The 22,759-nt window shown below is 38.5% G+C and overlaps 1 protein-coding gene across 2 annotated transcripts in view; it reads right to left on the bottom strand.

Annotated features, from left to right (window-relative positions):
• Positions 1–22,759, bottom strand: part of EYS (eyes shut homolog) — a 1,775,980-nt gene that overhangs the window by 36,329 nt on the left and 1,716,892 nt on the right. The window contains exon 39 of one of the 2 annotated variants that reach the window (XM_057527983.1): positions 5,293–5,484. In XM_057527983.1, the coding sequence (XP_057383966.1) occupies positions 5,293–5,484 (192 nt within the window). The remainder of the gene's footprint in view (positions 1–5,292; positions 5,485–22,759) is intronic. The other variant, XM_057527984.1, reaches the window with a different exon arrangement.

The following is a 22,759-nucleotide window of genomic DNA, read 5'->3' as shown; positions in this document are numbered from 1 at the left end:
TCTGGAGCTAGGCTCAGATATTTTGAATCACTTTTGGTGGCTGTGACCCTAGAAGCCATTGGATTCAAGTGGTTTGTTGATACTTTACTTAACCACAGTGGAATTCCTCAGTGGAATTCCAACGGAGTTTGGGGTGGGACCTTAGTGAAAAGAAGGTACGCCAACCAGGAATTATCCTTCTCTTGTCTTTAAATGGATTTTTCTTTCTGTCAGCTATAGGTGAGTGTTTTAGGGGACTTGAAAGATAACTTTTTCCCCATTAGTCAGACATCTAAGAGCAAGGGATAGATTAAATCAGATCTCACTGCTTAAATTATAATGCTGGGACAGAAAATTTCCCCTGGCCATCCTCTTCTTACCTAGAGAGTAAGTACTCTGTCTTGCTCTCCTTCTGCCCCCTCATCACCTGCTGGTGACTTCTGTTGGCCAAACTCCACTGCAATCCACTGGAGAAGGTGATAGAGTACGGGGCAGGGAGTGTGGGCATGGGGAAGGGTGGGCAGATGGAAAACAGCTGGCATACTTGATGTTGCTGTTTTACACATAATGAAATCGAGGCTCAGAGACTTCACTGACGCAGCAGAAACTGAATTGCTAGTTACTAGGAGCATCAGGACTTAAATTCAATTTTCTGACTCATGCTTACAATCTTCACAGGCTTCCTATTTTCTCAGCACGGAATTACAATTCTTTATCATATTTTCCAAGGTTCTGCATGATCTGGCTTCTGCTTGCCTTTCCAAACTCATAATACCAACTCCTATTCTGGGAATACTGACTGCCTTTCTCTCCCTCAAACATGTGACATCATTTTCCTATTTCCAGGTTTAACTGCTGCCCAGAGGGCCTGCCTCTCTCTCTGTCACACGTGGGTGAGTCTCACTGGCTGACAGCTCAGATGTCACTACTCAGAGAGGCCTTTCCTGACCATCTCCGCTTGAGTGTACTCTCCCAGTGACTGTCCGTCTCCTTGTCCTCTTGCTTTCCTTTATGACATTAACTCAGCCTGTGCTTTTGCTCATTGACTGGTGGGCATGTTCTTTGCTTGCCGCCTCCTACTAGCATGTCACCTCTATGGAGACAAGGCACCTGTCTGTCTTGTTTAGGCAGTCTTCCCAGCATGTGGTCTGGAACTGGTAAACAATCTTAATGAACTGGTGCCAAGCGTTACTGCCAAGGGAGGAGAAAAGAACAGAGAACACTGATGTGAGGCAGATGCCCTTCACCATCCCTGTGCCACGGCTTCATCGGGCTTGCCAATCCACTGCAGTTTAGTTTCTTGTCATTCAGAGCTTATAAGCATGAGTTTTGATGCTTCTTGGGGGTGGGGCTCATTTACAATAAAGACGATCATAAAGACGAAACTAGCCAGGTATGACAGCTGTAAGTCGGGGTCCGTGTGCAGCCAAACTAATTTCCTAAGACTTAGGTATCTTGGAATGGGGAAGGAGAAGAGGCAGAAGGGAAAAAGATGACATACAAGTTAGGGATTCATAAGTTTAAGGATGTTGGTGTTGGATTTCTTGGTAATTTACACACCAGTTTATAACTACAATAAAAGTGAATTGAACCCCAGGCATTTCTTCTGCATTCTAGGTGACCATAATTTGCTCAACTGAGTAGAAATTATGACTGCATGTCACAGACAGCTACTAGTTATGGTGCAATAAAGAACAAGCTCTCTGGGAATAAGGAAAATGCAGCGATTGACAAGACACAGGAGCACACTGCCACCTGGTTTCAGGGCCTGGTTGATATCTGTTCTCTGTTCTTGTTTTTTAAATTAAATTTTAGTACTGTAGCTACTATGTTGGACAACTGCAAAGCCAATGGGTCAATGGAGATAAAGAAAACGGATCTTTTGAGACTTAAAGTTTAATTCTGTCATTTCTGATTAAGCTCTTTCTTCATTATTTTGACTTCACAACAAATATAGTTTATAGTTCTTAAACTCAACTTTACTATAAAAATTACTCTAGAAAAATAACTTTCAATTGAGAATCTAAAACTCTATAGTCCCCTACCCCACATAATATCAATACTTTTTTCCCAATCAAAACAACTGTTTTTATGATATAATTTTCTATAACTTTTTAATAAAGGAATTAAACTCTTATTTTATAGCATAGCAGGGTATATCTTTGGTCAGTTTTTGTTGAGAATACTATGAGAGTGACACAACTTTGCTCGCACCTTTTATCAAACTTTCTAGACTCTCTTCTTATAAAATAATTTCATTACTGTATCTCTGCTATCTCTCTGTACAATCTATTTATATACATACTAATATATATTTGTATATATACACACACCCAAACAAACTTAAGTTAATCCCCTGGGCTTTCATCATTTGAGATTTTAAGATGCAAAAATCTGGCTAATCTCCCTATTGTTACAATCACTAGCCCTTATGGTTTTTTTCTTTTTTCTTTTTTCTTTGCCTATTGTAATGTTTATTAGCTGAAAACTTTCCTTTCTTTAAATTATTGCACTTGAAATAACACTATCACTAGATTTTTTATTAGTTATCTATTTTATACATATTAGTGTATACATGTCAATCCCAATCTCCCAATTCATCCCACCTGCCCCCCCTCACTTTCCCCCCTCAGTGTCCATACGCTTGTTCTCTATATCTGTGTCTCTATTTCTGCCTTGCAAACTGGTTCATCTGTACTATTTTTCTAGATTCCACATATATGGAATATTTGATTTTCTCTTTCTGACTTTACTCTGTATGACAGTCTCTAGGTCCATCCACGTCTCTACAAATAACCCAATTTCATTCCTTTTTATGGCTGAGTAATATTCCATTGTACATGTGTACCACATCTTCTTTATCCATTTGTCTGTTGATGGACATTTAGGTTGCTTCCATGACCTGGCTATTGTAAATAGTCACTAGCCCTTATGTTAACTTGTCCTATTATTTCCTTCAGTTTCTAATAGCTATTCCTTTGGGAGTAATACAAGTGCACCATCTTGGTAAAGTACTTTGCTGTTCACTAAAGTCAAGAACTGCTTCTTGAAAATGATCACAGTTTGTTTTTATCATTTGAGAACTGCTAAGTAAAATGTATAGCAGACACATTCACTCAGCACTGTATGACAAGTGCTAGAGATTCTACACCAATGGACACAAACAGGCATGGGCACCACCCTCAGTTCTGTGAAAGAGGGTCAGGGAAGTCGTCCCTAAAAAAGGAAGGTCTGAGTCGAAATTTGAAGGATGAAGGTGTGTTAGCTGGATGCTGAGAAGATGAGAGCATTTCAGGCAGAGGGAAGAGTGTGTGTAAACTTCTTATTCCAGGAAAGAGTGTAGCCTATTCCAGGAGCCAAGAAGGGCCATTTTTGAAGAGCAGGATCTGCCTCTAATGTCATCGTGAAAGAGACAGATTCCCATAGCCAGACATTATCTCATAGTCACAAGTTCTAACACAACTAAACGTTTCTTTTGCTAAATCACTAGTATTCTAACCCTCAAATGTCTTCCATTTATCAACACCTTTGACTTTTGGAGGAGAGTTAAACACACATAGAATCTCAGAGAATATAGGATTAAAAATGTTTGCATTAATGTATTTGATAAAGTGATCAGAGGAAGATTAAATTACAACATGTATGATGTGATATTACAATAAAGCCCCCAAATTATGCCAAGGTGTATATAACATAATTGGTGACGGGCTCCCGAACTTCTTCTACCCCAGCCCCTGCTGCTAAACATGGGTGCAGAGGCTAAGGCTTTCTCTTCTGGGTAGGGTGTGAGGTGAGATAGAGAAATAGTAGATGATCCAATCTCTGGATTCCAAGAGCCAGCAGAGGGATCCCCATGTCCTCGTGTTTTTCTGGCTCAATTTTCCAGATTCTTTAACTACAAGTTTCCTGAATTCCATGCCACACTGTCCTGGAGTGCCAGTCAGCCCCGAGATGGGGCGGTGGGAGTGGGGATGGGGAGGTAGGCGGATAGGCGCAAACTGAAGCAGGACTGTGTGGATACATGGCTGGAGACTTACTGCCGGGTTGGCCAGCTTCAGCCGGGCCATCCCATTAGCCTCACAGCAGCACAACTGTGTCTGTCACACAACTGAATTTTTAGGACTCTGAGCATGGGGTTATGGAGGTCTTCTTTCACTCCCATTTTGCTGTGCTATTTAGAACTACACCAGGTAGGACAAAGTGAAGCATAAGTGTTGATTTATGTAAGATGCATAACTTGAGACATTGAGCAGCACGTGCTTTCCTGATTTTCCCCAAAGCCGCCTTTTCCAGTGCCCTACTTCGTCCTTGTGTCTGTGGGCGGTTTTTGCTCTTGTCCTAGGGGTTCTCAGAGCTTTAGCAGAGGATGCAGGTGTGATGGGGGAGATTTAAAGGTGGCTGCATTCCACTAAGCCTCCCACCAACCTTGCCTATAAAAAGAGGCTGTCAGGGAAGTTACATGAGGAGGTAAATTGTGCAGTGCCGCGGGGGCTTCTTGCCTGGGGATGACGCGCAGTACAGAGCCGCGTTCCTTCTCCGGTCCGTGAAGATGAGTTTGTGCTATTGGCTGCAAGGAGGACAGTGGAGGAGTGACTTTGGTCCAGCTCTACTTGGGAAGGAGACAAGACTGCCATGCTCCATCCACGCCCTCCCACCCTGCAGTGTGTGTGATGTGGAGGGAATCCAGAAGGTCTGAGGCAAGCTGGGGACTAGACGGGGGAGCGCGCAGACCTAGAAGCACCCTTACACCAGCTGCAGCCCATGTGGGGAGCACTCAGGAGACCACGGGCTCCCTCAAGGCCGTTCCATGATTTGCCCAGTGGTAAGGGTATCATCAGTCATAAGGTACGGGGAGGTATGTAAGCTGCTGAGACCTAGAAAACTGAACGCTCCTTATTGTTCCACTGGAAATGGGGCCGTTTCATCCCTCAAATTTCTCTTCTTTTGCACTGGAGCTGATGTATCTGCCTTGTGATATTCCCAAAGGTCTTAGTCAAGTGGAAGGTACAGAGGGAGAAGCTTAAAGATGGAGCCTCGTTCTTGAATTATGAATCTAAATTCACTTGATTAGATTGCATTTAGCACAAGATATCTAGAACATCTAGACTAAACAGACAGGGGGATTTGAGTTAATAAATTAAAGCAATTCTAAACATAAAGCTGTATTTTTGTAGTACTAAATTTTAGCACTATTCTATTTGTGAAATATAATGTCAAATATACAGGGGGAAAGAAGAGAGTGGACTCTTTCATTCGTACACAGATTTCATTTCACCTTCCCAAAAGGAAACGGACGCAGTTAAATCTGTGGACAGCATGAGCTGAGCCTCACCTTGCTCACAGTAGACCCCAGTGGTTCCCAGTGGACAGTGACAGGTGTATCCATGAGGCAATGAGACACAGGTTGCTCCTTTGCTGCAGTGGTGTGGGGGGTCATGCTCAGGGTTGCAGGTGGAAACTCTCTCCGTGCAGAAGGCTCCTTCCCACCCACCAGGACAGTTACAGCTGTAGGATAAGAAAGAAGGCAGCATGATTTGAGCCCCTGATGGGTATACACTAGTGTATCCGCCTGATGTTAACTTGGCAGTTTTGCCTGAGGTTCCAAGACAGAAAAGATGCTGTATACGAAAGCCAATTGTGATTTAAACTACCAAGATTCACATTGTCAAAGGAAAGAACTAATAACTGGTTATGGGATTACTGGACTCCACATTAAGGATTTTAAAAGGTTCAGCCTGTGGAAATTGAAAGAAAATTTTATGAGAATAATTTCTTTGGACAAAACAACATTATAAGTCCCTCTTCCCAACCCCACTCTACCACCCAGGGGGAAGGCTGTGGATGGAGTGGCCTCTTAACTTAAGCCTAGAAAAAAGAAGTTCAGCTTCTATATGTTCCCTGATACTGGGGGATGCACAAGCCCAGCTCCAGGGGCTGCAGAAGGAGCTTCAAACCCTTCCAGTGGTGAAGCCAGTGGTAGTGAACCAGGAAGGGGGCTGTGGCACTCTGAGTTAGGATCAGCTTGGGGACATATAAAAGGGACCTTGTCCAGAGGGTATCCTGGTATCTGAAGGAACTGTGGCAGTAAAAGGCAGTCAGTTTATGGCTGGAGCAGAATCTGAGGGGTAAAGGGCAGTACCCATTCTGAAGAGAGACTTTGTCTTGGTTTAGAGAGTGATATTGGGAGGAGCCTAGTAGAGGAGTCTCTGATGGACTCACCAAAGGTAGAGTTGACAGATAAAATGCAGGGCACCTACTTAAATTTAAATGTCAGATAAACAATCAATAATTTTTTAGTATAAGTATGTTCCATTCAATATTTGAATTTCAGCTAAACAATATTTGAGATATACTTAAACAGAAAAATTACTTGTTTTTTTATCTGGAATTCAGATTTATCTGGGTGTCCTGTACTTTTCTCCCTAAATCTGGCAACGTTACAGTAAGGGCACATGAGGGAAAGGGTTAGCTTTAAATCCCTGCCCGGCACACAGAACACTAAACCATCAGGTAAACAGTGTGAGTCAAGGAGGCCATTCGAGGATGGTGTGGGTGCAGAGCCAGAAACCACTGGCCCAGGGAAAGACAGCAGCAGGAGATCACACCTCCTCCTGAGACCTTTCATTCATGTGACGAGCCCTGGCTGGGTTTAGGGTAATAGCCTTGAAGAGTAAAGTGTTATTAGTAGTTTGAAGTGGACCTTTTGAATTAATGGTTGAGAGTGTATTTTTAAATTAAAGAGTTTATTAGTCAAGAGAAACAGAAAGTTCAATGGACCTCCCCATGTTTTAATTCAGGACCAAGAAAAGGATGACTCTATGAAATATGGCATGGGTATTTTGATAGGGAATGCATTAAATTTGTAAGTTGCTTTGGGTTGTATGGCCATTTTAACAATATTAATTCTTCTAATCCAAGAGCATGGATATCTTTCCATTTCTTAGTATCATCTTCAATTTCCTTTTTCAGTGTTTTACTGGACATGGGGCTGTTTCACCCGTCAAATTTCTCTTCTTTTGCACTGGAGCTGATGTATCTGCCTTGTGATATTCCCAAAGGTCTTACTTAGTCAAGTGGAAGGTACAGAGGGGGAAGCTTAAAGACGGAGCCTCATTCTTGAATTTCAGAGTTTTCAGAGTATGGGTCTTTCACGTCCTTGGTTAAGTTTATTCCTAGGTATTTTATTCATTTTGATGCAATTTTAAATGGGATTGTATTTTTACTTTCTCTTTCTGATAGTTCATTTTTAGTGTATCAAAATACTCATGACATTTTTCACAGAACTAAAGCAAATATTCCTAAAATTTGTATGGAAAAACAAAAGACTCCAAGTTGCCAAAGCAATCTTGAGAAAAAAGAACAAAGCTGGAGGTATCATCTCCCAGACTTCAGACTATACTACAAAGCTACAGTAATCAAAACAGCATGGTGCTGGCACAAAAACAGACACATAGATCAATGGAAGAGAATAGAGAGCCCAGAAATAAACCCATGCACCTGGGGTCAATTAATCTATGACAAACGGGGTGAGAATATATAATGGAGAAAAGACAGTCTCTCCAACAAATGATGCTGGGAAAACTGGACAGCTATATGTAAAAGAATGAAATTAGAACATTTCCTCAGACCATATAAAAAAATAAACTTAAAATGGATCAAAGACCTAAATGTAAGACCTGAAACCATGAAATTCATAGAAGAGAATGTAAGCATAACACTCTTTGACATAAATCATAGCAATATTTTTTTTGGCCCTATCTCCTAAGGTAAAAGAAATAAGAGCAAAAATAAACAAATGGGACCTAATTAAGCATAAAAGCTTTTGCATAACAAAGGAAACAATAGACAAAAATGAAAAGACAACCTATGGAATGGGACAAAATATTTGCAAATGTTATTACCAACAAGGGGTTAATATCCAAAATATATAAATAGCTCATACAACTCAATATCAAAAAAAAACCCCAACCCAATCAAAAAATGGCAGAAGACCTAAATAGACATTTTTCCAAAGAAGACATATAAATGGCTAACAGGCACATGAAAATATGCTCAACATCATTAATTATTAGAGAAATGCAAATCAAAACCACAATGAGTTATCACGCCACACCTGTCAGAATAGCTATTAGCAAAAAGACAACAAATAACAAGTGTTGGCGAGGATGTGGAGAAAAGGGAGCCCTTGTGCACTGTTGGTGAGAATGTAAATAGTGCAGCCACTATGGAAAACAGTATGGAGCTTCATCAAAAAACTAAAAATAGAACTATTATATGATCCAGTAATTCCACTGCTGAGTATATATATCTGGAAAAAACAAAAAGACTAATTTGAAAAGATACATGCACCCCAATGTTCATAGCAGCACCATTTACAACAGCCAAGGTATGGAAGCAACCCAAGTGCCCATCAACAGATGAACCATAGTATTTTTCCTTTTACATTTAAGTCTTAATACTTCTGAAATTATTTTTTTGTGTTTGATATGTGTTAAAGATTCAATTACAGTTTTCCACATGGATAACCAATAGTCCTAACACTCTTTATTGACTTGTTCATCCTTTTTCACTGATGAGCCCTGTCCATTTATGCAAGGTCTTGTGCCTCTCCATCCTGTTCCATTAGTCTGTTGGTCTAATCTTGTGTCTTAATTTCTCCCACTTTATAATAGGTCTTGATATCTAGGATGGCAAGTTCTGCTACCCTTGTTCAGGGTTGTTTTGGTTATTCGTAGCCCTTTGTTCTTTCACATATTTTCCCATCAACTAGTCCCAAGTTCAATATAGGCAAATTTTCTTGCTTTCTTCTTGTTTTAAAATGGGGTTTATTTTTCATTTTTTTTTCTTACTTCGAGGGTGTACCTCTTAGGGGCCCCAGGCCTGTGAGCAGTTTCCTTAAAATTCCCCACTTGTGGCAGTCCTTCATTTTTAGGGCTGGTCCACTGTAACCTGTGTAGCCCTCAAAGGTAAATTCACACAGCCCCAAGGCTTTGACAGGAACTCGCAGCAAAAGTCAACTTTGACACCTATTTTCTAGACTCTTGCTTTCATTTCATATTGTTTTTACTTCAGGTAACAGTGTTCTGAAAATATACATTTTATATTTTATTCAGATTTGAATATTTTCATTTGGAAATATCATTCAGTATATATAATCTCCCATACTTTCACAAACAGAACTCCCTATCAATAAACTTTTTTAAAAAGAAATAAAACATAATATTTAGAAACATCTTTCTATATTTATTAACATCTACAACTTCATATTTAATAGTTGAATATTATTTCATTGAATTGATGAAATATACTTTATTCTCACAGTCACTTGTGAGATATTATGTTTTTAAGTTTTCACTTTCTACAAACAACACTGTGATAAAACTCTTGTAACTAAATCTTTCTGCATAGCTATGATAATTTTCTCAAGATAAATTCAAATATTATCATGACTTCTAGGCTTTGGATACATATTCCAAACAGCCCTCCATAATAATTTTATCAATTTACATTACTAGCATCAGCTTATGAGGATGCCCCTGAAATAACAGGTTTGTATGTAATTGAAAATATGGAACACTTTTACAGGCTTATTGTTTTTTACTGACCCAAGAATCATTATTTTATTTCATTTTATTAAAATAAAAATGTTTTAGTGTCTGCCTAATTTTTATTTATTTATAAATAAATTTCACAAATTTTCACATATTTATCAAGAACATATTCATTTTGGGCAAAAGACCTTAATAGACATTTCTCCAAAGAAGACATACAGATGGCCAAGAGGCACATGAAAAGATGCTCAACATCACTAATTATCAGAGAAATGCAAATCAAAACTACAATGTGGTATCACCTCACACCAGTCAGAATGGCCATCATTCAAAAGTCCACAAACAATAAATGCTGGAGAGGGTGTGGAGAAAAGAGGACCCTCCTATAGTGTTGGTGGGAATGTAAATTGGTACAACTACAGAAAAGAGTATGGAGGTTCCTCAAAAAACAAAAAATAGAGCTATCATGTGATCCAGCAATCCCACTCCTGGGCATATACCCAGATGAAACTATAATTTGAAAAGATACATGCACCCCTATGTTCATAGCAGCGCTATTTACAATAGCCAAGACAGGGAAACAACCTAAATGTCCACCAACAGATGAATGGATAAAGAAGAAGTGGTATATATACACAGTGGAATATCACTCAGCCATAAGAAAGAGTGAAATAATGCCATTTGCAGCAACACGGATGTACCTAGAGATTATCTTAGTAACTGAAGTAAGTCAGAAAGAGAAAGACAAATACCATATGATATTTATATGTGGAATCTAAAATATGACATAAATGAACTTATCTACAAAACAGAAACAGACTCACAGGCATAGAGAACAGACTTGTAGTTGTCAAGGGGTAGGGGGTGTGGGGAAAGGATGGATTGGGAGTTTGGGATTCAAAGATGCAAACTAGTATACATAGAATGGATAAACAACAAAGTCCTACTGTATAGCACAGGGAACTATATTCAGTATCCTGTAATAAACCATAATGGAAAAGAATATGAAAAAAAAAATATATATGTATATAACTGAATCACTTTGCTGTACACCAGAAACTAAAACAATATTGTAAATCAAGTATACATCAATAAAATAAATTAAAGAAAAAAGAACATATTCATTACAAATTCCTATGTTTTCCTTTACTATTTGGCAGTCTAATCAAATTTGTTTCACCAAAATTTATTTATTTATTTCTCTCTCTCTCTCTCTATATATATATACACATACTTACATATCTATTTAGTATCTACTATGCGCATAGCACTCTGCCAGGTCATACGGATGGCAGGTGTGTCAGGTGAGGGCAATGCTCAGGGAAAGCACTGCTGGGCCACCTACACTGAGGGACCAAGTGAACGGCACAGAGAGGTGCTCCTGGGACCCTGAGACCAGCATGGGGAAGAGCTCGTGGGAAGAGAACATAATTAACAACACAGCACCAACACACTGTTAGACTTTGGTTTTAGGAGGAATTTAAAACAAAAATTCTCAACAGTTTGGAACTTAGAGGTGGAGGCATGAGGCACATACATAAAAAAGTAAAAAATAAACAGAAGTCTCTGAGGGATGTTGCCATTTCATTAAATAATGTGTTTAGATGGGTCATGATGAAAAAACATTTATATGCTTATTGCATTTGAGTTAATAGTTGTGCAAAAAATTTTGAAAAAGTTGTATGAGGTTCTCCAAAATGGAGAGCAACAAAATACAGAATTAACCTGTTATAGAATTACATAATGACTTTGATTATTGTTTGAAGATCACAAATAGCGTAAAATATGTAAAGGTCTTTTATATGAAAGTAGATTGTCTTACCAATTTCATAAAAGAAACCTCTCTAATGTCATTACCTTTGAAAATGATGATTGTACCATCTAGTGGTTCATTTTTATTTACTTGAAAAAAGAAAATTAAGAACAAAATTAGTCTCACTACCTTATAGACAGACATGGCAATGGTAAAATATTTATTTTACTATTAAGTAGATCTTAAATCACATTAGATATAATATAATACGGATGCTATAAACTTACTTGAAAATAATCTTTTCTAAACCTTGAAATAAATTCATTAACATCTGTTCCTTTAATCACAGGTTTACTACTCTTCCCTGAGGAAGATTGGTTTTGGAGAGGTATGTGTGTGAGGTGTCCACATAGTGGGAAAAGCATAAAAAAACAAAGAGAGGTAGATATTCATTCATTTAAAGAATATTTCCTGTAATCATTTTTTACATGCTATGGGTCTGCCACTGTGCTGAGCAATGAGCCTTCCACAACACATAAGCCCCCATTCTTGACCTCATGCACTTGCTGTTTGAGAGGGGATCACATTTGTAAGCAGACAATTTTAATACAATGTGACAAGTGATAAAATGAATACTCTTGGAGCCCATTGGAAGGACACCTAAGCAACCTTAATGAGTTCAGGGAAGGCTGCTGAAGTGAGATTTGCCAACAAGAATGAGAGCATTGAGGGGGAGGGGCAGGAAAAGAGTAGGCTGGAGAAGGAGACTGTGGACAGCAGGCTGAGAGGGTTCAACCTGTAAGTGACACAGAGATGTGCAGGGAGTGACCTGAATGATGAGTTATATTGAAGAATATTGACCTGGTATGTATAGGATGACCCCATAAATGCTCTAGTGATGTAGGTTTACTCTTGGTGGGATCTTACTGAGGTTTGACACTGTACAGTTTGCTTTGTGGGCTGTCAGACTCTGTAACCATAACTCAGTTCTTCCAACTGTTGAAAGCCGCTGCAGACAACCCACAAATGAATGGACTTGGCCGTATTCTGATTTTATTCACAAAAACGGCTGCTGGACCAGATTTGGCCTGTAGGCCATGGTGTGCTGACCCTACACTAGATCAGTAATTCCATGGGAGTAGAGGTCAGGGCTCTTTGCTCTCTGTTGCAGGCCCAGGACCTAAAGCAGTTCCTGGCATATTGGAAGTTTTCATTGAACATCCTGGGAATAAATAAGTGAATGACTGAGTCATGACTGGTTTAGGGGGATAGCTGGATGCAGAGTCACCTGGACAGGGAAATGGCTCTGAGGATGGAAAGGTTGACGGGGGTGTGAGAAGCACTTGGTAGGTGTGTTGGTACCTAGACGAAAGATTCTAGCAACAGAAAACATTTCCGGAGCTCACCTGTGCCAGGCACTCTGCTAAGCACGTCAAGTATGTTGGCTCATTCAGTCCTCTCGACAGCCCTCCTAGGGAACTCCTGTCCTCATCCTCATATTATGGGGCAGGGACTTGAGGAACAGATCAGTAAGCAAATTACATGGCTGGTGATGGGAGAGGGGGTCCACCACAACTGCCACTCTTTGTCTCTTAATCTCATGGAAGTCTTTGGGGTTTCAGGATTAAATGACTGAAAGAATATGGTGCCATTATTGGGAATAGGGACATTCGGAGAAGAATATAGCTTAATAGGAAAATATAAAAATCTACTTTTAGTTATACTGAGTTGGAGGTGAGAGCAGGTGATAATAGGCCTTTTTTCTCCCTTTAAGTACCTAAAGAACTGGCTCTTGAACTTGTTGAATATTGAGAATGTAAGACAGATTTGTGAATTAAGCAGAGCAGCAGTCAAAGGGCTAAAGCATCCACTAGATAGTAGCTAAGAATATAAAGAAAAACCCTGAGGAATCATTGATATTATACATAGAACTGCTTTTTTTATCTCAGGTCCAACCCCAAAATGCTATCTATCCTCAATTCTTAATACATAAAGAACAATTTGCAGGTTCTTCTACCTCTAAACATGGAGAGATGATAACGCAGAAGAAAATGTTAGTCATATTCAACATGAAGAATTTAACTTTCTTGTAATTAGACAATTCTAAGACTTCTGAAGTTTAGGATAAACATTGATGTATAAAAATTAATTGGAAATGAGATGATAGAAGGTTTAATATTCTTTGTTTTAGTATCACTTAAACATCATTTACTTGCTTACTAATTTTTCACCACAGAATGAGTGTCGTGCCCCACTCTATTTTATACCAGGCTGAATACAAAACAGAAAACATAGTAGTGCCCCTAAGGATTTTATGATAATTTATTTATAACAATGCATTTATAAAATATATATGTGAAACATGTAAAATGTACTGTTCAAAGTTTATTTGGGCCTCACCTTAGTGCCAGACACCATTTTAAGTACTTTATATGTAGTAACTCATTTCATTCTCATATTTATTCAATGAGATAAATGTAATTATTAGTCCTCAGTGTGCAGTTGAGAAAGAGACTTAGAAAAGTATAACCACTGGTTACTGTACTTTTTCAGTTTGCCCATCATACACATTCTAGTTGCTTTGGATAAGAGAAAGTCTTTTATACATATTGAGCCTAATGAGGGCAAAGTTTTAGAATTCTCATTATGAGATAAGAGCAGAAAGAAAAAGTTCTTGGAGAAAATTCACCTTGAGCTAGATCTGTAAGAAACTTATGACTACAGATTTGTGAGTTCTCTATGCATAAGGAAAATCACAGATACAGCACTTAAAATGAAATCTATGTGGTGTGATACTAAAGCCATATGAATAATGGAATAAATGCATGTTGCTTAGCAATGGAGGAGCACATGGCCTGAAAGATTCCACTTCTGCACATATAACATATTTCTCTGAGATTTAAAGGAAAAGAGAAACATAGCTATATCTCCTCCTCCTTAGACCATTTGTTATGTTGGATGGCCTCATTAATGTCACTTTACTTTCCTATATAACTTATTTCCATCTGAATAATAAGTTGGGAGAATAAGGTAAGTGTGATATGATGGATATCATTTTACCTGCCAAAATTTATTGGATATCAAAATGACGTGCTCAAAATTTGAGCCTTTGAAAAATATACAAACAAGTGCTAAAACAAATGGGCTTCCCTGTACACTGGAATGTGGTCATGTCAGGACTCAACGTACTTACAGGGAAGGGTGGTGACCATCACTCTACCTGCTGACGTTACCCTATGGCCTTCCGTTCCTTGCTGGGGAGATCACTCACCAAACTCTTTGTTGATACTTCACGGAGTAAGAAGGATGAGATGAAATTACTCTTTACACACTAATAAAAGTACTGGCAGCCATCTGTGGGCCTCAATCCTAATGGTTCTGTTCTCCAGGTGTAAGTGCCCAAACGTATTATGTTAACAGTTGGACTCAATTCCTCTTAAAGAGAGAATTGTCTTTGGGAAACTCTCTAGGTGAGCTGCTTGGAGTAGATGGTGAACCCTAGTTGCATTGATGTGAGCATAAATCTGTACTATAAAAAGAAAATAGCTAAATTGCTCTGTCCAAGACCAGGAGGGAAATTTGGTTTATTCTAACCTAGAGAGTCATTTGGAGCAAAATGAAGCAATGACAAGAAGACAAAGAGATGGGGTGGAATGGCCATGTATTCACTGCTATGGTGGGATGACCAAAACACAGGATGAGAGTTGTTTAGGTGGATATAAACCTTTCCCTTCTATATCTGCATGCATCCTGTCTCCCTGCACCAACATAAACAGTCTGATCTATCTCAAATTGTGAGTGGCCTTGTTAACTTAGTAGAAATCAAAGAGGTTGATTGCCACTTTTAGGCATACATCGTCCAGAGTAGAGGCTGTGTGGGTGGAAGCAGGACCATGGAACAAGAGATGGTTTTGAGAACATTCACCTTTCTCCTGGAATCTGCATTAATCTTGGAAAGGTCTTTAGACTTTCATAGTTTATGCCGATCTCAAGGGTCTTATAGAAAGTGAATGACATCTGAGTTACACAAAAACCAAGAGAGAAAAGTTATTCCCCTTAAACCACAGTAATAGGGAGGCTTGATAAAATCTACACTGAATCCTTACTTTTGACTCTTATTTTCTAGCTACTTCAATAATAGAGGAACAGAAAGTAGGAATTTAATTTATAATTTACATCCTTCAAATATGTTTTCCATAGGTGGCACCAAATAATGGATTTACTTTGTTTCGGCAGCTAAGAACTGAAGATGGGGAAAGATTGGAATAAAACATCCCCCAATTTTAAAGGTAGTTATCTATAACTGGTGGGATCATGAATATATTTTTTTATTTTATACCTTAAGAATTTTACAAATTAGACAAAATGTGAATTATGTGTACTATTGTTTTTTAATTCGAATGTATACAAAAGTAGAAAAAAAATAGTATCAATGAACCTCCTTGAACCCATTGCCCGCTTCAGGTTATCATTTCTCAGCTCTTTAGTTTCATTGTTTCTTTCTCCACCATTTTTTTCTTGCCAAAATCTTTTGAAGCAAGTCCTACTTTATCTGTAAATTCCATAGTATGTATCACTAACAGATAAGAAACTTAAAAAAAAGAAAACCACAATAGTATTATCAAACCCAACAAAATTAACACTAATTCCTGTCAACTAATTTTTGTGTTCAGTTAATTATGATTGTCTTGAAAAAGTGTTTTTTTGACAATTCATCAGCACCCAAATAAGTTCCACAAATGCACCTGCACAGTATGTTTCTTAAGGCTTGTTACTGAGATAAAAATTCTCCCTCTGCATTTCTTCCCACACATGCTATTTTTGTGTCACTTGTCCAGTAGAATTTTCCATTCTGGATTTGGCTGTTTATAACCTTATAATGTCAGTTAGCTTCCTCTATTGCCCATATTTCTCATAAACTTATAGATATAGAGGCTTTATTAGATTCACATTTGGGCTGCTTTATGGGTGGGACTGTGTAGTTCTAAATACATCACATTAGAGGCACACAATGTTTGTTCTACATTTAATTATGTCATGACTGATCAGTTGGTTCAAGTGGCGTCAGCTTGATCCAACCATTGTATAGTTTTCTATCACCCTTTCACTAAGTAGTTCAAGCAGCCATTATTTCCTTGGTGGTTACAAAATGGTGTTTCTCATTTCTATTATTTATCCTGCACTATTAGCTCAGATCTATTAAAAATTACTCCTCATCCACTATCTGGCTAGTTAATATTATTTAGTGTTATCTATTGCTGCACAATAAATTACCTCAGAGCTTAATGGCTTAAAGCAATAATAAACATTTATTATAATGACTCATAATAAGTCACTGTGTCTTCAGGCTTTGCCACCTGCAAACTCATCCTCTATACCACTGCCCCAGGGACTATATGAAATACAGTGTGACTATTATTAAAACTGTTCAGTGGATAAGATCAGTTAACCCTTAAATTTAATAATTTAAGGAAGGCAGAAGTCATAAACTGTCATTTCCAGCATATCCTATTATTCGCACAGGTCAGCCTACTCACGTGGGAGGAAACTGCAGGAGGATGTGTCTACTAGGGACAAGAATCCCCGTGGGCTGCTTGGAAGCTGGCTACCATTCCTGCAATACAGTCTTGATAGGAAAGGAAGGTTGAACACTTTCTCTTTATCAAACTTCAGAATAAGTGAGTGGTACACTAGCAACCTCTAGGGAGACAAGTTTCTTCTCCTCCCTTGGTGGGGGTGGGTGGAGTATCGTAACAACTATGTGTATGTACATACTGGCATGTTTAAAGCCATCACAGACATTATTCTGTGTATTTCTGAAGTCGTCCCATCTTTGGGCAGTGGGAGTCTCCTTAAGCTGGCTCCTGTCTTCTTTTCCAATGGCCCTAGTAGTCTTTGATAACTCTTGCTTTCAGGCACAAGAAGACATCCAGGCTCATAGCATACATTTCCTACCTCAGACTTGAATGTCCCAGTCTCCAAGAAGTCCTGATTTATTTTTAGTGGAAAATGGCATCTGGAGGTGACAATTTTGACACTAGAGCTATTCACTGCTGCTGGGTTATTATTGTTTCTAGATTACTTTAGTGGACATAGCTAAGGAATAAGTTTTTTAGAAAGAGAAAATTAAGTCATGAATTCATATGTTATTTCTAGTTCAAAATAAAGATGAAAAGATTCTTACTTCTTTCATTTTATGTCTGTATCTCTTTTCTCTTATGCTGAAGATCTTTGTTCCTAATGATATTAACATAATTAGTAAATATTAACATAATTACTAATTTTTTATATCCATCCATCCAGCCATCCATCTAGAATCTTGCTATCTAGCTATTTTTATCCATAGTTCCAAAATAACAATAACAGTGCTACCACTAATATCAAGACCATAGGATGCAATTTAGGATAGCTTTATGATTCTTTTTGTCCTTAGACTATAACTCACTGTACAGCTAAAATACTTTAAAAAATCAATTGAATTAAATCTCTATACTTGGTTATGCCACCAACTTGAAATACGGTTAAATTCATTTATTTTCTTATTTTGTTTCAATGTTTAATAATTGCTCCTTTTTGTTTTTTGATTTCCCAGGTGAAACATTTACCTAGTCCCCAGTAAAACTGTAAAGCAAATTATATTTTGAAACACCTAGCTTTCATCCTATCACTTCCCCTTGTTCTCTTCCTCATTCTATAGGTAACTATCTATAAAAATTTTTTCTGTAATCTTCCTTTCTTTTCTTAAAAAAAATAATGAGCATATGTGTATGTGTGTTATGTGTATCTATATGTATATACTTATATCTATTTATCTACATCTAACTATCATTCCCTTTTCTTACATGTTTCTTTACCCTTTTTTCACTTAATGTGTCCTGAGGATCACTCCATAGCAACAGATAAGGATTCTTTATAGCTGCAGAGTCCTCCACTGTTCAGCTTTACACACTAGGGATGAACATCTTTTGCTTTAACAAATAGAGTTTGCTCTAGTAAACTGCAGTGTCTTTTTCTCTACAGCCTCACCACTAGATGCGTCAATTTTTTTTTTAGCTCTTTGCTAATCTCATAGTTAAGAAATACTATCCATCTTAACTTGGAATCCCTAGAAAATAGAGACTAAAAGCAATTCCAAGGAAATAAGGAACCCTCTGGCAAGTAAGCAAGAGTGAGGGAAAAGCAAAGTGGGGAGAAAGGAGGAAAAACTAATACAGGGTAGTGAGTTACCAAGCTAGCTGCGTGCAGTTGGTTGCTTGGTAAGGGAAGTGTTTCTCCAGAGGCTGGATAGGGTGATACAATTAATCTGAGTATATTGCAGGGAAAAAAATTATAGCAGGAATAGATAGGTTGACATCGGGTCATGATACACCCTGCATGACAGATTAAAGGATTTACACTGTGTTGCTTTGGCAATGAAAGACAACATTTTGGGCGGGAAAGTGATAGGAGCAAAGAGGCTTTTAGGAGAAGACAACCTGGATTAAAGTAAGGAGAGTTTAGGCAACAGGACACTACTTGGCAAACAATCACATAGTCCAGCAGGGGAGTGCTGGAAAACAGAACTAAGCACTGTTGGATGAAATGTACAGAAGCAAGGAATTCTTAATTTGGAGAGTTTGGGGGTCTCTCTGATTGGGATCTAGGGAGTTTGTAAACCTCCAAAATTTTATGTAAATTTTGTGTCCTAAGTATGTTCATTGCTCAGGGGAAAGGATTTTTTGCTTTCACTTGATTCTTAAAGGCGTCTGTGAGCCAATAATTAAGAAACCCTGGGTCACTGAGCTTTTGTGTTCACTGATCAGTTTATGTTGTAAGTATACCTCATTTATGAACTTAGTATAAATCTCTGATGATTCACATTTTACATCCACATTCTCTGAATTCCTATTGTACTTACTGTCTGTGCTGCTCAGTTTTACATATAGCTTGGTTTTCTAAGATTTGCTTTTCTTACACTGTGCTTTTCTTAAAGGAACTCATCTGCATATTGCCCTCAGTCACTGTCAAAATATGATTTTAGGGTTAAGCAAAGTGCAACTTAAATGAAGTAAAATCTGCTTAAGAACACATTGTACCAGGGTGGGGGGTGGAGGGTGGGATGAATTGGGAGATTGGGATTGACATATATACACTAATATGTATAAAATAGATAACTAATAAGAACCTGCTGTATAGTACAGGGAACTCCACTTTGCTGTACAGTAGAAACTAACATTGTAAAACAACTGTACCCCAATTAAAAAGCAAACAAAAACCCCCCAAAAAACAATGCCACATACACTGAACATATATAGTATGCACTTGCTTAACTATTTCACTAAGACAGTGTCCTGGAAGTGGAAATGCTAGGTCAAAAAAAAAAAAAAAAAAGAACACATTGTACCAAACACGTGAACATATAGGGCTAAGTTAGAACTAAAGAAAAAAGTTTTTTCAAACCTTGGCTACCTACTAACAACAGCAATAGTTTACTATGTTTTTTCTGTTGCATCAGAGTTCATCCCAGGAGCACAAAGGCCTTACATGAACTCTGCCTTATTATCCTCCTCTCGTTGGAGACATTGCATTCGAATGCAGCTGGGTCTGTGTGTGCTGACGTATTTGGAGCAGGAAAGCACGGCTTTGTTCAGTCTGCTGGAGCCCAGCACCAGGTCCAGCCTCATCGGACCCCACCCCTCCTTACTTGGCACGGGAACAATGCCTCCCACCCCCAGCTGGGAGGCACAGAACTACAGGGGAGCATTTTGAGTTCTTTAAAAAATTTTTTATACCATTAAGCTGTGCATTGTTGAGACATTTTGACCACCTTTCAGATTTAGCTTTTAAAATTGATTCCAAACACTGAAATTTATGCCTCTGGGTTAGGACTTGCCTCTTGAGCATTTAAAAAATATTTTATTAAGTACGTTAGTTATTTTTCAGGAAAAGACTGAACTTTAGTTTTGAGCTGTCTATAATTTTACCTAGAAATTCAATTTAATATTACTCTGCTTTGGGTGAAAAAGCATAGAGTCATATAAAATTAAGAGCCTGGGACTAGGTCAAGGATAGAGGAAAACTTCTTAAACACTATTGAAAAGTATATTACAAAACCTCATCTCTTTCCTTTAAAAAGAGGATTCTTACTGAGATTAGAACAGAATTACAAAAACTGTCAAAAAGAATAAAATTCTCCTTAAACTTCTGCTGTTACTGGAGCTAAATGTCCATGAGTGGAAACATTAATATTTTTAAATAGTTCTACTGAGGTATAGTTTACATACCATACATTCATGTCTTTTAAGTTCAGGGAGCCATAATTTTAATGTCATTATATAATAGTCACAAGAGCTATTTCTGACTCTACAGTAATGCTTCACATGTAGTTAATATACTAAGTATTTTGTTGTTATATCAATAAGATGATCCCAAACACTGGTCACAATTTTGATGAGAAAGACTTTAGGATCTTGTTAGGAAATGTGTCAGTGGTATCACCCCCGTCGTACATTATTACTCAAGTCTACTTTTTATTCAGATCAAGACTCTCCTGTTAGTCTGTGAGACACAGCTTTCTACCCACAAAGGAACTCATGAAATCTCCAGGGCATGTGTTATCAGGGAAGGTACTTCCAACTTGGAGAAAATACAAAATGCCATTTGAAGATATATCTATAACATTGTTTTTTTAAAAATTAAGAATAAATGAACAAACAGATTACATCCAGCAGATAAAGAGCTTTTGTTACATTATCTTAAAAATGGTCCTTACTATTTAGGTTCTGTAGAGAATCTTGACCCAGAGACTGAAGATTTGGTTTTGGGTCCTGCTGAACTACTTACAAGGCTCTCAGGCCTCATCTTGGTTCACTCATAATCTCTGGGCCTTAGTGTCCTATCCGTGAAATTGGGACCAGGATAATTGCCCTGACTAATATAGAGAGTTTTAATTAGGAGCAATGGAAATAATGTAAGGAAAAAGTGCTTTGTTAGCCACAAAATGCTGGTCAATTGTAAGGTATTACTTTTGTTACCACAAATCAAGAAAATGATCTTTATTAATCAAAATCATTTGCAAATAGTTCTAAGTGTCTATCTGAAATTTGAGTCCCCCTAAAACCGAGCTTCTCTGCTGAGTTTGCGGTTCACCTCTCTGTCCAAAATGTTGTTCCCTTTCTTGTCCAATCGTGTTCCCCTCAAGATTGAGGAGTATCAAAGAAAAGGGGGGATTAAACTGAGCAGGACACTGTGGCGCCCTTCTGGGGCCCAAAACCTTTCCATGTTCCTTGTTTCTTGCTGTAGGAAAAAGACTTTCAGTCTCCTTGGCCTCCCCTGAGTTCCAAAGGGTAGGTTCAAACAGTTACTAATTAGGAGAGTGAGGAAATGCAGAAAGAAACAACAGTGCAGGATAGGGCAGGGTCCTGGTTCTTCCTTGGGTGATATACATAACAACCTGACACATGTCTCTGAGTTCTTCTACAGGAACTAAGGCTCCCACCCATGTGGATGATGGTAACTTCAGGCTGAGCACAAGCATGTGGACCCAGACTGGTTGGAACCAGAAAGCCAATGACTGAGATTCCTGGGACACCACCCTGTTACCTCACCACCAACCAATCAGAAGAAAGTCACACACCCTTCAGCCCTCCCACAAATTTTGCCTGTAAAAACTCTTACCCAAAAATTGATTTTGGCAGGTGAGAGGACCTTGGTTCTTGTCTTCTCTGGAGAAAGAAGTCCACAAAGAGACCAAGGTTATAAGGCACAGAGTTTATTAGAAGCACAGTACGTGTGGGAGAGCGCACCAAGAAGCAGTTTATTTAGGGCAGAAGAGAAAGTTGCACACTTGGAGAAGAAGAACATGGATGTCCTTGAGATTGAGGAGCATACGATAGGGACAGCCTAGGTTGTTAATATGGGGTTAATCTTCCAGATTTAGATGAGGGTGCCTCCCCTTTCCCTTCCCTATGATCACATTGTCTGCAATTTCTTATTTGGGCTTCCACCAGGCACCATTTTGAATCTTTCCCATGAGCACATAAGTGAAAACCCACGGGGTGGAGGTGGGTAAAAACTGCAATGCTAATGATATTATAATGATATTACAATGTGTCCAAGGTTACTAGAGGACAGCTAGAGATGCCCTCTGTGTGTGTGTCAGGCTGGGAAACCTGCTTGACCACAAGAATGTGGAGGCTGAGGTGGGCCTCCTCATCTTTCATCTGATTAGGGCTCATCATACTAATAGTAGTTTATCTCAAAGGATCAGCATGAAACCTGCTGCAGCAGATTAATCTGAATCCTATCTATCTCTTACCACAAAGTGCACGCTCCACAATTTTCATGGTCAGAGTTTCTTGCTCAGATGTTACAAAATTTCTGTTTTAGATGCCATTTCTCCTTGTGTCATGGCCTCATTTAGTGCAAAACTGGGAGATGGCTTTGCCTTTTGCCTAATGCCTATACATAAAGAGGTTGTTCTTGGACCCGGCCCCAG

Source organism: Balaenoptera acutorostrata, chromosome 14 (genome assembly GCF_949987535.1).
Source record: "Balaenoptera acutorostrata chromosome 14, mBalAcu1.1, whole genome shotgun sequence".
Classification (NCBI taxonomy): Eukaryota; Metazoa; Chordata; class Mammalia; order Artiodactyla; family Balaenopteridae; genus Balaenoptera; species Balaenoptera acutorostrata.
This window is presented reverse-complemented; position numbering and strand designations above follow the sequence as displayed.